Source organism: Gracilinanus agilis, chromosome 3 (genome assembly GCF_016433145.1).
Source record: "Gracilinanus agilis isolate LMUSP501 chromosome 3, AgileGrace, whole genome shotgun sequence".
NCBI lineage: Eukaryota > Metazoa > Chordata > Mammalia > Didelphimorphia > Didelphidae > Gracilinanus > Gracilinanus agilis.
The window spans coordinates 189,106,279-189,124,508 of record NC_058132.1 but is presented as its reverse complement, the minus strand read 5'-3'; the positions used below and the strand labels follow the sequence as shown (position 1 = coordinate 189,124,508).

General features: G+C 35.0%; 1 protein-coding gene across 3 annotated transcripts in view; it reads right to left on the bottom strand.

The window, feature by feature from the left end:
- ATM (ATM serine/threonine kinase) overlaps positions 1-18,230 on the bottom strand; it is a 136,569-nt gene that overhangs the window by 74,052 nt on the left and 44,287 nt on the right. For 2 of the 3 annotated variants that reach the window (XM_044669121.1, XM_044669122.1), the window contains exons 20-26: positions 10,982-11,057; positions 10,707-10,837; positions 8,954-9,091; positions 7,642-7,810; positions 6,580-6,749; positions 4,439-4,685; positions 3,135-3,250 (exon numbers count right to left, since the gene is read on the bottom strand). In XM_044669121.1, the coding sequence (XP_044525056.1) occupies positions 3,135-3,250; positions 4,439-4,685; positions 6,580-6,749; positions 7,642-7,810; positions 8,954-9,091; positions 10,707-10,837; positions 10,982-11,057 (1,047 nt within the window). Of the gene's footprint in view, positions 1-3,134; positions 3,251-4,438; positions 4,686-6,579; positions 6,750-7,641; positions 7,819-8,953; positions 9,092-10,706; positions 10,838-10,981; positions 11,058-18,230 lie in introns of all 3 variants that reach the window. The other variant, XM_044669123.1, reaches the window with a different exon arrangement.

Below are 18,230 nucleotides of genomic sequence, written 5' to 3'. Positions count from 1 at the left end.
TAGTTTTTAAAAAAAGATGGAAAGTACAAATTAGAGAGAGTCTTGAAAACTAGTCAATCAACAAATACTTATCAAGAAGTATGGACTGAGTTCAGCATATAATAGTGCCTAATTTATTTTCATAATTTCAAATTGCTTTACACAACGGGTGGGTTCAAGTCAAAGTTCTATAAATGGTGGAGTAAAATGAATGCTTTTCTCAACCACTTTAATACTGACAATTCCCATTTTCTGCCATCCCTACAAATTTTCTGGGTGTGAAATAAAAACTCAGATATTCTAATTTATATTTCTTTCATGGTTAATGTTTTAATGTAATCTTTCAAATGGCTAATAGTTTGTAATTCAATGTGGAATTATGTGTAAGGTGACTAAAATGTCCATACTCTTGCACCCAAAGATCCAAATTGTTACACATATAACCCATAAAAATCTAAATAATCATAGCAGCACTTTTTGTAGTAGCAAAGAAATGAAAGTAGGTGCCCAACTGTTTGGGTGAATGGCTAAACAAAATGTAAGAAAATGTAGTGTGCCACAAACATTGACTGTGAAGAATTCAGAGATGTATAGGAACCTTGTTTTTGTTGAGTCGTTTTTCCACTGATTCTTTATGACCCCATTTGGGGTTTTCTTGGCAAAGATATTGGAGTGATTTACCATTTCATTCTCCTGTTCACTTAACAGATGAGGAAACTGAAGCAAATAGAGTTAAGTGATTTGCCCAGGGTTTACACAGCAAATGTCTATCCCTAGTGCCCATCACAATGCCTAGCATATGCGTGACACTTAATAAGATCTTGCTGATTGAACTGATAAAGAGTAAAGCAATGGAACTAAGGAAACAATACATAAAACTACAACATTATGAAAAAGAAAAACAGCAATAAAACATAAAAATCCAAATATGAAAACTGTAATTATAGTGACACTGAGTATGCCCATAAAGAGATGGGAAAAAGCAGTCTCCTCCCTACTTTGCACAGTTGGAGGAATATGGGTGTGAAACCCTTTGTGGATAGTCAGACTTGGCTGATGTATAGGCTCATTTTGTTGAACTGCTTTTTTCATTCTTTGTGTCAAGAGATGACTCACTAGAAGGGGAAAGATTCATTTAGAAATGAACGTCATAGGGCAGCGAAGGAGCACAGTGAATAGAGCACCAAGCATGGAATCAGGAAGGCCTGGGTTCAAATCTGGTTTCAGGAACTTCCTAGCTATCTGACCCTGGGCAAGTCACTTGACCTAGATTGCTTAGCCTTTCCTATTCTTCTGTCTTAGAATTGCTACTAAGACCACAGATAAGTGCTTAAGAAAAAAAAGAAAAAAGAAATAAAGGTCATGTAAAAATCAAGATATTAATAAATACTAAAAATGTTTAAACAATAAGATACTAGAGACTTTTAAGAAAGCAAATCAAATAATAAGAATTTAAAAAAAGAAGATTAATTTGAATGTTTGGTCCAGATTAGTGGTGTCATTATTTCCTTCCATAGAGATTTGCAATTCATTTCTAACTTTCAGACTCAGAGTTGCCTAAAGCACTGAGAGATTAAGTATATTGCTCAAGAGCAAACGCAAGCAGGTCTTCTTGACTAGCTCAACCCACTATGCAACAATGTCAAAAATTGAATTAGAACCAGGGCTTTTAAGGCTTCTAACCCTTCTGGCTCTGGTGATGCTTATACTTCTTATTAGAAAAAAAAAGGTTTTAAATGAATAAGAATAAAAGACATAAATATAAAAGAAAAAAATATATGAAATGCAGTTATAAAATTTTTTTTTCTAAGTTCATGAACCCAAAGTTAAGTGTCCCTAAATTAGAGAGAGAGACTATAATTAGGGACAGCTCCTGAACATTCTTCCTATATATAATACTAAGTGTTAAATGTGGTGGCACTGGACTAGGAAGGTGGTGGAAGGAATGGGCAAGGGATAAATTCAAGAGATAACTCCAAGAAAGATAGGAAAAGGGAGGCAGCGAGGTGGCTCAGTGGATTCAGAGGCAGGCCTGGAGATGAGAGGGCCTGGGTTCAAATCTGGCCTCAGACCCTGGGCAAGGAACTTGACTCTAGCCCTTACCACTCTTCTCTTGGAACCAAAACACTATATCAATTGTAAGACACAAGGGGAGGGGGAAGATAAGGAGGAGGGGAGGTTAGTGGAGGAGAGAGGAGGGGAAGGGAAAAGGAGGGGAGGAGGAAGGGAGAGGAAGGGAGCGGAGAGTAGTGGAGGAGAGGGAAGGAGAAAGGGAGGGGAGGTAAGTTTCAGGAAAGAGGAGATTCTTAACAGTGAAAAAAGTTGCTGAGATGTTTATGAAAATGAATTCTCATAAAACTCATTTAGAAAATCACTTGTAAACTCAGAGACTCAGTTTCACTCTAATAATAGGGTTATAGTATCCAGGTTACTGAAAATCTTAAAAGGATAAAATGACTAAGAAATCATGATGTCAATAGATATATAGATCATAAATTATGACATTCAGAAAGAAAAGGAAGGCTAGTGGTAAGAGAGATAGCATTTTTAAAAGGCAAGCAGAAAGGTCAAGGAAAAGTATTTTGCTTTGTTTTTTCCTTAAACTATGAAAGAAATTCTCGTAAGCACTTAAAATCAGATCTTATTTTGAACTATAGGTATTGATATTAAAAAAGAACACTCACAGGGGGCAGCTGGGTAGCTCAGTGGATTGAGAGCCAGGCCTAGAGATGGGAGGTCCTAGGTTCAAATCTGGCCTCAGAAACTTCCCAGCTGTGTGACCCTGGGCAAATCACTTGACCCCCATTGCCTCCCTTACCACTCTTCCACCTAGGAGCCTATACGCAGTATTGACTCCAAGACAGAAGGTAAGGGTCTTTAAATAAATAAATAGATAGATAGATAGATAGATAGATAGATAGATAGATAGATAGATAGATAGATAGATAGATAGATAGATAAACAAACAAACAAACAAACAAACAAACAAATAAATGAATGAATGAATAAATAAATAATAAAAAAGAACAATCACAGATTTGACACAATATTCAATCTTGGAAAACAGTCATTTCTGAAAACATCAATGACTGCCCCCAAATGCCCATGACTATTTGCAGTTCTGATTATTTCTCTAAGTTTTAAAAAGTTCATACCCTGAAAAGTTAGAGAGGTCAGTGCTTTCACCCACTTCATTATCTGCTGGCTCATGTAATGTCATCAACAATTCCACTATGATCTCTGCCAAGTTACTGTTAAATAAGTGATCAATCTGCAAAGACAGAAAATGGACAATTGGTACCCACTGACTTGCAAATGTTTGGCTTACCCATGAATGTTCTTCTGGGGAAAAGCCAACTTATGAACAGAAACTTTTCACTCCTCTTCTGCTTCTTTTTGGAGTTTTCCATGTTCTTCACCTAAAAACTGCAGGGCTGACAATAAGGGGGGAACTTAAACACTTAAGGCTAAATATCTCTCTGGGAGCTTTGATAGTTTTACAGAAGTTATCCTAGCCCTCCAAATTGTGATCCCAGAGTGCTGGCTCCACCCATCCTGGCACCTATAATGAGATGCCTAGAGTACATATGCATGTTCCCCTAAAATGTTATAAATTTGGTAGACTACAAAAAACAATCATTCATATGTGGTTTTCCCCCCTTTTCTTTAGAATGTAAGTGAAAAAGATGATAGCACAAGAGAGAATTGCTTAGCGCTTCATCTCTTTATTCCTAATAGTAGTAAATACAATTAGAAAACCTGAAAAAGGTTGTGTTTGTGTCAGAGACAGGAAGATAGGAGAAAATTTATGAGATTGTTGCTGTCCTATTATTAGATAGGGAAGAAGAGGCGACCTATTCAGAAGGGATCAGAATGCCCATTTCCTGATATCCCATGATGGATTATTTCCCTAGGAAAATATGGTTATATATTATAAGTTTTTATTTTAGCTTTTTGGTGGGTGTAAAGGCAGAGAAGAGGACAAGCAATAGGGTTTGGTTCATGTTTTAAAAACAGATTCAACAAGTTTTTAAGTGCCAATCTCTAGACTTACTTCCGCGTAATATTATTATATGTAAAAATGTGTTCGAAATTCCAAATAACTAGCTTACAAACAAAATTCTGGACTTATAACTTGAAGACTGCCATTACAGTTAATACTTTAAAGACTATGAAGGTTATCATATCTTTCACCTTGACTCATTTTAAAACTTCACTCAGAAAATTACCTATCTTCCAGAGTTGATGTCTAAAATATTTCCATGTAAAACTTCAGCCCTGAAGTATGTTTCAAGACAAAAAATTCTTTTTAATACATTACTGGACTTTTATAAAAGTAGTAATGCTAAATTAATTACTACAATCTTGAAATCTGAAATCTACTGATACTGTGATTAATAATGGATTTAAAATGTATGGTGTACATATAAACATATAATTAAGAAACAGTTGATCATACCTGCTTCCCTAAGATATTTTCATCCTTAAGCATATCATAAACTTTAGTAGCAATATCTCTTCGTTCTGATATATCCTTGTCCCCTGAGCTCTCAAAAGCAAAATATGGAAGAATATTTACAAGAATCTTTGGAAAACAATCTGCAAGAAGGCTTTTCCAATCCTTCTGAATCTGGTCGGCAATAGACTTTACATCTTCAAATTGACTTCTGATCACCAAAAGTGGAATTAAAACCTTATAGCAAGACCTGTGGATGAGATAATTTTAAATTGTAAATAGCAATTTTTTAAAAATTACATTCTATAATGCTGCTCCCTCCCTCCATCTCCCAATTCTGAATTTATGACACATCGATGTGCATGCCCTTGGTAGAGAAGCTCCTTGTAACATTGCAGATCTGCAATGTGTAAGAGCACTGCCTGGGAGACAGTGGGATGTTAAATGAATTGCATATAGCCAAGCACTGATTTTGTGTCAGAGCTAGGACTTGAATTAAGGTCTTCCTGTTTCCAAGACCAATTCTCCAACCACAGTGCCATACTTCCTTCTCAATATAATTGTGAAAAAAAATTACAAAATTAAATACTTAAAGTAATTTTTTTTTAATATTTTTCTCTAGCTTACTAAGCCCTTTACTAAGTTGTCTTCACCATTTGATTGTGCTGTGGGTTCCCTGAGGGCAGGGAATGTCTCCTAACTTCCTTTATATCACTAGCTTTTACCACAATGCCTTGAATATAGTAGGTGCTTAAAAAATACTTAATAACTGTCATAGGAATTAAGGTGAAAAAAGACTGTAAATATAGGAATGGATATACATATGCTGTTTCCCCAGTAGAATGTAAACTCCTAATGGCAAGGGTTACTTCATTTTGTCTTTTTTACCTCCAGAGCACAGGACAACATTTGGCATAAAGAAAGTGCTTAATAAATGCTTAAAGATGGAGTTCTATAAAGGGATTAAGTCTTCTGTGAAATTTTACTAATTTTCTTAATCCTGAACCATATTTTTAAATATATTTTCCACCTTCCTTTCCTTTTGCATTTAAAACACTGAGTTTCAATGTATATGTTTCACTAACCTTAAACTGTACTAATGATTTCTTTTACAATTTCTTTACTTCTTTGTCCTCTACAATAGATGTTGCTCTCTTCCTGAATAACTTTTTGCTCATGTTCATCATAAGTAATAAAAGGCCATAAGATCAACTGGTCTATGAACTAATGCTTCTTCTTCTCTTTGAGTATATGAGGAAATAAATTCTGTCAACTGCTTTATATGTCTCTTCAAGGAGATCCTATGAGCTATTCTTTCATTTAACACCTACTTCTTTTGTGTCTATTGGATTAATTTATATTGAAATGGTTCAGTTATTATCACACTTGTTTGGTATATAATCTATTTTGGCTTATTTGGTCATTGGAAATGGAAATCTTATTTTGAGCATGAACAATTAATTTAATATTTACAGACTATCTAAAAACTACAGGATTCTTAGTAAGCTCTGCTCCTTTTCTGGGAATAACTCTACCACTGTGACTATGTCACTTCTTTGCCTGACAGAGAAACCAAGAATTAATAAAGATAAATTTAGGTACTCCAAAGGATTCAATAGACAACAGGGAACAAGTAATTATTCACAGCACCACCTAATTTTAAAAACAAAATTTTAAACAGCAGCTTACATTTTATACTACACCAAAATAAATCCCAGGAACTGTGATTTCATAAGGATCAGCAAAGGGTCTCCCTCCCTCTACCAGTCCAGATCCATACTTCTCTGCAAGTTATATTGCCTTAGGCACTGAGAGTTAAGTTACCAGGGTTCATAAAGAGAGTCGTGCAATGTTAAGATATGCATAAAAGTATTTTTTGATCCCAAGGCCAGCTCTCTATCCATGTGCCCCACTATCTCTATACTATATTTCACAATGTTTGTGAAATGCTTTCACAAATATCTTATTTGAATCTCAAATCAATATAAATATTATTTTTCTCATTTTATAGGTGAAGAGATAGAGACTCAAAAGAAGTTTGTGATTTGCCTAATATCACAAAGTAAGTGTAATGGTAGGATTCCTAGAGGCCTCCTGATTCAAAGACCCACAGCCACACATACACATATCATTTGCAAATCTACCTGTAGAAATCTGTAATATCTGTGTAATTCAGTAAAATAAAGGGAAAAGATGACAAGTTGTATCCAGTATCTTGTAATTTCAACCATTCTAAAATCAGATAGTCTAGATGAGAAGTCATGAAGTCTTCCAAGTATTTATACTCAAAAATTTCAGAGACTCTCTTCAAAACCTATATAAACCAAAAGATTACCCTAGTTAAAGAAAACATTCAAGTTATGGTACATGTAAGCCAAATCTCATTTAAATGTCCATGAGAAACAGTTCAGAGTATTTGGTTATTTTGCATGAAAATAAATACACAGACATGATCCATACAGCACTGCTCCCACTAATATGCTTTTTAATATGCTATTAATATAATATTCCAAAAACCTATCTTCAAGTCTCCCCAAATCCCTACTATAAAAAAGAAAGAGTGAAGAATATAGAGTGGGAAAATCTGACTCAGGTTCAAATTATAACTCTACTATCTGTATAATCTTTTTAGGTCTCAGTTTTTCTCATCCATGAAAAGAAAAGGCTATTTTGTTTGTTTTCACAATGAAGAATGGGGGACTGAAATCAAAGTTTTAAATATTATATGTTCTTTATACTTATTTTAAACTTTTATAATCCACATTTTTATTGTGTATAAGACATCTTCCCACCGACAACATAGTTTTAATGAACTGACTGACCACTATAGTATCATTTCATTCAATGACTTCTTTTATATTTACCAGAATACAGAAATAAAATATTCCAATTTAAAGAATTAAATCTTAACATACTTTGAAATATTTTAAAATTAACATATAGGATACCCCAAAGTATTATCTTAATGCATTTTTGAGCTATTAAATCTTAACAGCTTTAAATATTTATAGACTAATTAATATAACATTATATTAACATTTAAGTTATTAACAGTTAAAACTGCACTAAAACCTTTGGGCTACCCTTTATACATGTTGTTAAAATTATCTTTAAAATATTATTAAAAATTATTTTCAGAAATATTAAAAAGATTTATCATTGGAGGTATACAACTGACCATTTTAAAATCTATTGTCATACTTTACCTTTTTTACAAGTTGGGTTTCTAATCCATTTTCTTTCACAGATTGGCATAAGGCAAACAAAGCCTGTTTTTCACACACAGGGCTACAGTATAAAATCGTGGATACTGTCATTAATAAAGCAGCTTTTCTATTATAAGGTTCATCCAGCAGCTCACCATCACTGACAGGACTCTGTGACTTCATTGGGGAAAAATAATTTTTTAAATAAACTATATCAAATGGATGGCAAATACTTGAACATTACAAATAAACAAATAAGGATAAAACTAAAGGTACTTCATAAAATCAGAAGTTACTGAACAGCTCAGCAAATTGCACTGCTCTAATCCAGAGGTGGTATTCTAGAAAAAGGACAAATAGTCCACAGAATAAAAGAATTTCAGAAATCAAAAGAACTTAAGAATCTATCTCATTTCCTACAATGAGAATTTATAACCCCCCCACAATTTTTATGTTTTTAAAATCCTTACCTTCTGTCTTACAACCAATAATAAATATTGGTTCCAAGACAGAAAAGAAGTTATCCATTGAGCCATTCTTGTTACATCAAAGGACCTACTATTAATGAGGACTTCTAGATCGGGCCTTAGGAAGAAAAAATCTTTATACTAAGATGAAGAGGATTTCAAGACATTTTTTAAAAACCACAAAGCCCCCAGGATATGCAAAAGAGAGGTCAAAATTGATTATTCAACTGACCATCAATATGGACCTAGAGTTAAATATTACTATTGCTACAGTCATTAATTTATTAATGAGACTATACATTTCTATACCATGTTAGTTTCTCAATTGCTTTTAGGAAAAAAAAAATTATAATTCTTAGACACTTGATTAAGCATTGAATCATATCTTCCAAAAACTGAATGGATTTTTAATCTTACTGTGCCTTATAAAAAGCAGGGTGTTCTCTATCTCAGAAATATAAAAATATCATGAATATTGTTTTGAAAAGTGTAACAAGAGACATTGACCCACATTCTATCATAATATTTTCCCAGACCATCAGACCTGAAATATACAAAGCAAACTCTTTTTAGCTCCCTTAGCAAAATAATTTCTCCTTAAGATAAAGGGCACATAGTTGTTTTTACTACTTATGCCTGGCTTGTCTGTATAGTTTGTAGATTGTAAACTATTGGACAGAAATTGTCTTTTTAATCATATATGGTACAATGACTAGAAGAGTTTAGGTGAAGGCCTGTGCCCTATGCAGATTCTGCCTACCTTGTTTACCCATGTACAAGTATAAGACAAGCATATCCTTTGCAAAACAATCAGGCAATAAACAAAAATAATTACACAAGAGTACTTTAATTGCATGATTACCATTTCTCTCATTCCTTCCTGGACTTTCAAATATGCATTTTCAAAAGCTTTTTGCTGGAGTTTCAAAGGAAGAGCTCTTGATAACCTCGAGATGGCTACCGGTTTTGAATTCTGAAATAATCTATTTTTTTAAAAGATGAAGAAAAAAACATTAGGTCACAACCAGTGTTCCAAAATCCTCTTTTAACATATTTTGTCACTGAAAACACCCAGTAGAGGCATGCAAAGCTTATGTTTATATCCCAATTCTTCTTTAAATGGACTATGTAATGTTTCTTCATTTAGGAAATCTCTAAAGGTTGATAATTTCTGGCATAATTTCTATACCATGTTAATTACTATAATCCTAGAGCTAAAATAGATATTAAAGAATATAAATCTATGTCTTTAGACGGGACTGATATTAAACCAGACAAAACAGATGATATATACTAGGTGAATATTGCCTAGGATGCCTGTATCTTCCTATGGAAAGCTATTATTATGTTTTAACATCCTTTTGGGAAGTTTAATCTTAATCTCTACAAATGAAATATAAGCTCACTATCCAGTTTTAACCAATGAGGAGAGGAACTTCATAGAGAAGCAAGTCTGTACCTTCTAAATTACAGCACTTCCAAGGATGATTACTAGTCATCATTTTCTTGAGACAAAATAATTTAAGCCCCTTTAGCTTTTTACTTATTTTTAAAACCTTTAATAATTTTTATTGTGCTCTGAACACTCCAATTTTTCTACATCATTCTTAAAATGACACAAAATTAAATGTACACTTAAAATTTACTAAGATAACCAAAGTCAATTGTATAACAAAAAGATTTCTTCTAAGCTTTTAGTTCCTGTCTATTTCAATATCATCCAAGGTTCCAATGAACATGGAACAATTATTCTATGTTCATTCTATTCAAACTGTAGTCTACTATCATCTCGAAAGTTCTTCATTTTTTGCTCTATATCTGTGATATTTATTCCACATATGTACTTTAAAATCACCCTGTTTTTGATGGTCATCTGTTACTTATTTTCCATGATTCTTAGCAATCCTAATTTAGTCAATATTATCTCTATATTTAATTATTGTGGTAATAGAGAAAAAATGTTTAAGTTAGAATGGACATCTAGATGCTCTCTCATACATAGCTTACTAGTAATCAGTCTGAACTACTGGATGGATACATTAGCTCTAACAACTTTACAAGGTATTTTAAAAACATCATAAACTATGGCCACATAAGTAGTAGCAAGGAAGGAAAGAAAAAGCATTTACTAAATACCTTCTGGGTACCCAGCACTCTGCTAAGCACTTTACAAATATTATTTCATTTAATCCTCACAAGGATTAAATGGGAGGAAGATGATATTATTATACCCATATTATAGTTGAGGAAACTGAAGCAAAGATTAAGCAAAGATCTTGCCCAGCATCACAAAACTAATGAGTATCTGAGGCCACATTTCAACTCGGGTCTCCCTGTCACGGCTTTATTCACCGTGCTGCCTACATGCCTAGTAGTCACTTCTTTGTCAGATTTATGTCTGAAAAAGTTTTTCACTGAGGGAAACACTTTAGTGTCTGGACAATAAGCAGAAAGTAATGATACAAACTATGATGACTATCAATGTCATCATGTATAAAAATACCACTAATATGTAGGGAAGTTTAACTTTATCCTCACTCATACGACCAATTCTTAAGTGTCCTTATGAGTATGATACTATATAAGAATTTACATCACCGGTTAATTGACTTTGCAGCGAGCATTCGAACTTGGTGATGGTTGTCAGCCAGAAACTGTGGGAGAACCTCAGTCACAGGTAAGTCTTTGTCCATTACATTTAGAACTGCCCACTTCGAATAAGGATCAGCCTAAAGAAAATTAACAATTCCAGTTAACATACTTTAAAACAAAATCAAAACCACCAATTTTTTAAGAAGTTGAAAAACTTGGTTTTTTAAATGATCATAGTATATTGTCCTACTCTTAATCTCTTAAAAAAAGGCAATGCTCACCTCAAGCAAGCTCTTCAGGCAGTTGACTAGTGCCATTCTCACAGGAGCCATACATTTGCCTTCCTTTGTCAAGTGCCTGGAAAAAATAAAAAACCAACAACAAAAAATATTGAAAATGCCAATATTTCAGATTGGTTCTCACACTTCCAGATTTGGTTCTCTGGACTGGCAAACCCCAATTTTCCATACTTCTCCCAAAGCTTCCTTATGTTTAATAAAAATTAAATGATTAAGGTACTTAATATATACTCTGCTACAGATTACTATATGTATCCTGTGATTAATATGCTTTGACTGATACCGTTTGTAAAAATTTTGAGAGAAACTCCTAAAAAATGTTTCTTCTCATAGTAGTAGACAGGAACTGAGTTGCATACTGAGCACTAAGATGGAGGAATAAGGAACATTCAGTTAGCCAAAAGCCTCCAAATACACAAAAATAGGAAATAAAGTACCTCAGAAGAAGGGAAAGTAGGAGGAACATGGCTCACTGGGGTAAGAAAGGAGAGTAGTCCAGTGAGTTCTGCATCAGGGGAAGCCAGTAGGGCACAGCCCAAGGGAAGCCTGCAAAGTACTTATCAGGCCACAGTACTTTCACATGGCCTGAGACAACAAAAAGGCAGACAGAGAGGAGCTCAACACCAGCCCTATACTCTACAACAGACAACAAGGAAACTAATAGCAAGGGGAGTAGAATACAGCTTTAAAAAACTGCTGCAAGTCTCCTTGCAAGAAGTCAGTCCATCTATTGCCTAAAAATGCATACTACAGGACCCACAGACACATCAGTCTGCTCCAAGGACCAGAATGCAAACTAGGAATAGCTCTCCCTCCACCCTAGGAGCAAAATTCAACAGGTAGACATGGTAGTGAGGGGCAAAAAACAGTAACTATAAAAATTATCAAAAGACAAAAGAAAAAACATAACCATAGAAAGTTACTTTAGAGAAAGGAAAGATCAAAATATAAGCTCAGAAAAGGACAAAAATGGCAAAAAAGAAGCATGTGAAACCGCAAAGAAAAGTAAAAAAGGATGTGAAGCCCCAAAAGAACTCTTAGAAGGTCTTGAAAAGGAGTAAAAAAAGGAAAGGAAAGGAAAGAAAAGGAAAGAAAAGAAATTATAGAAAGAGTCAACAACTTGGAAACTAGAATGGGCCAAAAGGAAATGGTAGGGCCATAAAAAAAATTTTTTTAAAAAAACAACCTGAAGAAAACAATTCCCTAGAGACCAGAAGGGGCCAAATGGAAAAAAAGAAACCAAAAAATCAAAGAAGAAAATAACCGTCTAAGAATTAGAACTGAACAAAAAGAAGTAAATGACTCCAAAAGACATCAGGAAAAACTAAGACAAAATCTATAGAATTAAAAAATAGGGGGGAAAAAACCCTGAAATACCTCACTGGAAAACCAACTGGCATGGAAAATAGATCCAGGAGGACACAATCTAAGAACCTTTGGAAGATCTATAAGCCCTGATCCAAAAAAAAAGCCTAGACACCATATTACAAGAAATCATCAGGGAAAACTGCTCTGATAATTGTCAAACCAGAGGGGAAAACTGAAATTCAAAGAATCTACCAATAATCTGCTGAAAAAGACCCTAATACAAAACAACCCAGGACTATGATAGTTCTGTAGTTATATAGACTATATAATTCAAAAACAACCAGACCAAAGAAAAAGTACTGTAAGCAGCCAGAAGGAAACAATTCAAATACCATAAAGCCACAATCAAGATAACAAAGGACCTGGTAGCTTCTACATTAAAGGACTAGAAGGAATTGAATATGATATTTCAAAATCAAAGGATCTAGGCTTACAACCAAGATACATATTCCCAGTGAAACAGAACATAATCTTCCAGGGGAAAAAAAGTGATATTTAATCATACTAAAGGAATTCTTGAACTTTCATACTACCTTATAGTCCAAAGTTCACATCTACAATAAACAGGACTAACTTCCGGTTAAGATGGCAGCAGAGTAAGGAGCAGCTGCTCGATCTCTCCTAACCGAAGCATACAGGACTGCTCAAGGGGAAATAAAAACGAATCCAGACGAACGAAGGAACCCCACAACAGGGCTCAGCATTGAAGGTACGCAGAATTGGGGCATATCCACGCTATAAAGGGGTAAAACAGCTCTGACTAAAACTTGAGAGGAAGAAGCCCCTCCACCACCCCCCATAACATGCACAGCTCCAAGGCCAATGCACAAGAGTGAAAGCAGGATTGGGGCAACCAGTAAGTCACTAGTAGCTCCAGGGCTTGTACCTGAGAGCGGCAAGACGTAGGACCCCAAGTGGCTAAAGAACGAGCACTGACTTTCCCGAGCGTCTGCGTAGGTGAAGACATTGCCCTAGGCACGGACAAAGATCTCGAGCGCATGGACTTTCCTGAGCGTCTGCGCAGGTGAAGGCAGTGCCCTAGACGCGGACAAAGATTTCGAGCGCAGGCTTGGACCTCAAGTGGAGACCCGTTGCAGATGGGAGCGCGGCTGTGGAAGCAGCCCCTGAGGCTGCTGAAGGAGCCTCGGGCAGAAGGGCAGACCAGGGATGACCAGGAGGCTTGACCCCAAGGACAAGGAGACTGGAGCCCTCGGGAGCTTAGAAAGCGCAGGCAGACCCTGAGTGTGAAGACAAAGCTGAAAAGGGGCGGGGCTAACAATGGCAAGCCAAGAACCCCAGAAGAAAAAGATTATCAAGAAAAACTCTGGAACACTCCACAACTTTTACACAGAGAAAATCCAGACAACAGAGGAGGACAAACAAGTATCCAAACCTTCCCAAAACAATGAAAACTGGTCACAAGCTATTGAAGAGTTCAAAAATGAGATGTTGAGGAAGATGGAAGAGATCTGGCAAAAAAATAACAGTTTAAAAGGCAGAATTTCACAATTAGAAAGTGAGGCAAGTCAACTGAAGACCAGAAATGACAAATTGAAAAGGAAAACCAGTCCCTAAAGGCTAGAATTGAGCAATTAGAAGCCAATGATCTCTCAAGACAACAAGAACAAATAAAACAAAGTCAAAAGACTGATAAAATAGAAGGATATGAAATATCTCAATGAGAAAGTGACAGACCAAGAAAACCAGTCTAGAAGAGACAATGTGAGAATCATCGGTCTTCCAGAAAAAGCAGAAATTAATAGAAACTTAGACTACATACTTAAAGAAATTATTCAGCAAAATTGCCCTGAAGTCCTACAACAAGAGGGCAATATAGACATTGAAAGGATCCATAGATCACCCTCTACACTGGACCCAGAAAAGTCAACACCCAGGAATATAATAGCCAAATTCAAGAGCTTTCAAGTAAAAGAAAAAAATCTTACAAGAAGCCAGAAAGAGACAATTCAAATATCAAGGAGCACCAATCAGGATCACACAGGATCTGGCAGCCTCCACGCTAAAAGACCGCAAAGCTGGGAATATGATATTCAGAAAGACAAGAGAGCTGGGCCTTCAGCCACGGATCAACTACCCATCAAAACTGACTATATACTTCCAGGGGAAAGTATGGGCATTCAACAAAATTGGAGATTTCCAAGTTTTTGCACAAAAGAGACCAGAACTAAATGGAAAGTTTGATATCCAACCACAAAAATCAAGAGAAACATGAAAAGGTAAATAAGAAACAGAGGGAAAAGAAATCTCATAATTTTTTAAATTTGACTCTTTAAGAGCTTAAATAAGATCTAATTATCTGTATTACTATGTGGAGAAATGCTATGTATAATTCTCTGTAGTGAACTCTATTCACTATTATAATATTCACTATTATAGCAACCAGAAGAATAATTCATAGGGAGGGGATAGGATTCTAAATGGTCTAAGATGACATGGGGGATGGGAAAGAGGGGGGGGAATAGTAGGGAACACCAAGAAAAATCTGGGTAAATAAGAAAAATAGGATATTCTATTACACACAAAGAGGGCATGGGAAGGGGAGGGGATATATACTATTATAAGAAGGAGAGGAAGAGAGCATTAAGAGGTAATAATCAAACCTTACTCTCAGTGTAATTAACCCAGAGAGGGAAGAGTAGCTTTATTATCCATTGGGATAAAAAACTCTATCTAACCCTACTGAGAAAGTCAGAAGAAATAAACCAAAGGGAGCAGGGGAGTGGGAAGGTCAAAAAAGGGAGGGGAGAAGAAGGGGAAGGGAATTCATTAGGCCTTTAAAAACAAAAAGAGGGGAATAATTAGGGAGGGGGCAGAAAGGGAAGTCAATCAAGGGAGGGGATAAGAGATACCGGCTCAAAGCAAACCACTGGTTTAAAAGAAGATAGTGTAAGAAGAAGGGGTGAGTCTAGGGGAGGATAAAAAATGTCAGGGAATGCAAAACTGATAATTTTAACTCTGAATGTGAATGGGATGAACTCGCTCATAAAACGGAAGCAAATAGCAGAGTGGATCAGAAACCAAAATCCTACCATATGTTGTCTACAAGAAACACATGAGGCGGGTAGACATACACAAGTTTAAGGTTAAGGGCTTGAGCAAAATCTTTTGGGCATCAAATGAGAAAAAGAAGGCAGGAGTGGCTATTATGATTTCTGACAAAGCCAAAGTAAAAATAGATATGATTAAAAAAGACAGGGAAGGTCATTACATCCTGACTAAAGGCAGTATAAACAATGAGGAAATAACACTGCTCAATATATATGCACTAAGTGGCATAGCATCCAAATTCATGAAGGAGAAAATGGCAGAGCTCAAGAAAGAAATAGATAGTAAAACCATAATAGTGGGAGGATCTAAATATTCCTCTTTCAGATCTAGATAAATCAAACCAAAAAATAAATAAAAAAGAGGTAAGAGAAGTGAATGAAGTCCTAGAAAAATTAGATTTAATTGATATGTGGAGAAAAATAAATAGGGATAAAAAGGAATACACTTTCTTTTCACCTGCACATGGTACATTCACAAAGATTGACCGTGTAATAGGGCATAGAATCATTGCAAACAAATGCAAAAGAGCAGATATAATAAATGTAACCTTCTCAGATCATAATGCAATAAAAATAATAATTAGTAAGGGCACCTGGACAGGCAAATCAAAAACCAATTGGAAATTAAACAATATGATTCTCCAAAACCAATTTGTCAAAGAAGAAATCACAGAAACAATCAATAATTTCATTGAAGAGAAAGACAATGATGAGACATCCTACCAAACTCTGTGGGATGCAGCCAAGGCAGTGCTCAGGGGGAAATTTATATCCTTGAGTGCATATATTAACAAATTAAGGAGGGCGGAGATTAATGAATTGGGTATGGAACTCAAAAAATTAGAAAGCGAGCAAATTAAAAACCCTCAGATGAAAACTAAATTAGAAATACTAAAAATTAAGGGAGAAATTAATAAAATCGAAGTAAAGGAACTATTGAATTAATAAATGAGACTAGAAGCTGGTATTTTGAAAAAACAGATAAAATAGACAAAGTATTGGTCAATCTAATAAGAAAAAGGAAAGAAGAAAACCAAATTGACAGTATCAAAGATGAAAAGGGAGACCTCACCTCTAATGAAGGGGAAATTAAAGCAATCACTAAAAACTATTTCGCCCACAAATATAACAATTTAGGAGATATGGATGAATATTTACAAAAATATAAATTGCCTAGATTAACAGCAGAAGAAATACAATACCTAAATAATCCCATATCAGAAATAGAAATTGAACAAGCCATCAAAGAACTCCCTAAGAAAAAATCACCAGGACCGGATGGATTCATAAGTGAATTCTATCAGACATTCAAAGAGCAAATAATCCCAATACTAAACAAATTATTTGATATGATAAGCAAAGAAGGAGTCCTACCAAATTCCTTTTATGACACAAATATGGTACTGATTCCAAAGCCAGGTAGACCAAAAACAGAGAAAGAAAACTATAGACCAATCTCCCTAATGAACATCGATGCAAAAATCTTAAATAGAATATTAGCAAAGAGACTCCAGCAAGTAATTAAGAAGATCATCCACCATGATCAGGTGGGATTTATACCAGGAATGCAAGCATGGTTCAACATTAGGAAAACCATCCACATAATTGACCATATCAACAGTCTAACAAACAAAAATCACATGATTATCTCAATACATGCTGAAAAAGCCTTTGACAAAATACAGCACCCATTCCTATTGAAAACACTAAAAAGTATAGGAATAGAAGGACCCTTCCTAAAAATAATAAACAGTATATACCTAAAACCATCAACAAGCATTATATGCAATGGGGATAAATTAGAAGCTTTTCCAATAAGATCAGGAGTGAAACAAGGATGCCCATTATCACCTCTATTATTCAACATAGTACTAGAAACACTAGCAGTAGCAATTAGAGAAGAAAAAGAATTCAAGTATCAAAATAGGCAATGAGGAGACTAAGCTATCACTCTTTGCAGATGATATGATGTTATACTTAAAAAATCCTAGAGAATCAACAAAGAAGCTGGTAGAAATAATCAACAACTTTAGCAAAGTTGCAGGATACAAAATAAATGTACATAAATCATCAGCATTTCTATACATTTCCAACACATTAGAACAGCAAGAGGTAGAAAGAAAAACACTATTTAAAATCACCCTAGACAATATAAAATACTTGGGAATCTATCTACCAAAACAAACACAGCAATTATACGAAAACAACTACAAAACACTTTCCAAACAAATAAAACTAGATCTCAACAATTGGAAAGCCATTAATTGTTCATGGGTAGGACGAGCTAACACTATAAAAATGACCATTCTACCCAAATTAATTATCTATTTAGCGCCATACCTATCAAATTACCAAAAAACTTCTTTACTGGATTAGGAAAAACTATAACAAACTTCATATGGAATAACAAAAGATCAAGAATATCAAGGGAAATAATGGGAAAAAATGAGAAGGAAGGGGGCCTAGCAGTACCAGATATTAAACTATACTATAAAGCAGCAGTCATTAAAACAATTTGGTACTGGCTAAGAGATAGAAGGGAGGATCAGTGGAATAGACTTGGGGTTAACGATGTCAGCAAGACAGTGTATGATAAACCCAAAGAGCCCAACTTTTGGGACATGAATCCACTATTTGACAAAAACTGCTGGGAAATTTGGAAAACAATATGGGGGAGATTAGGTTTAGATCAACATCTCACACCCTACACCAAGATAAATTCAGAATGGGTGAATGACTTGAATATAAAGAAGGAAACTATAAATAAGTTAAGTGAACACAAAATAGTATACCTG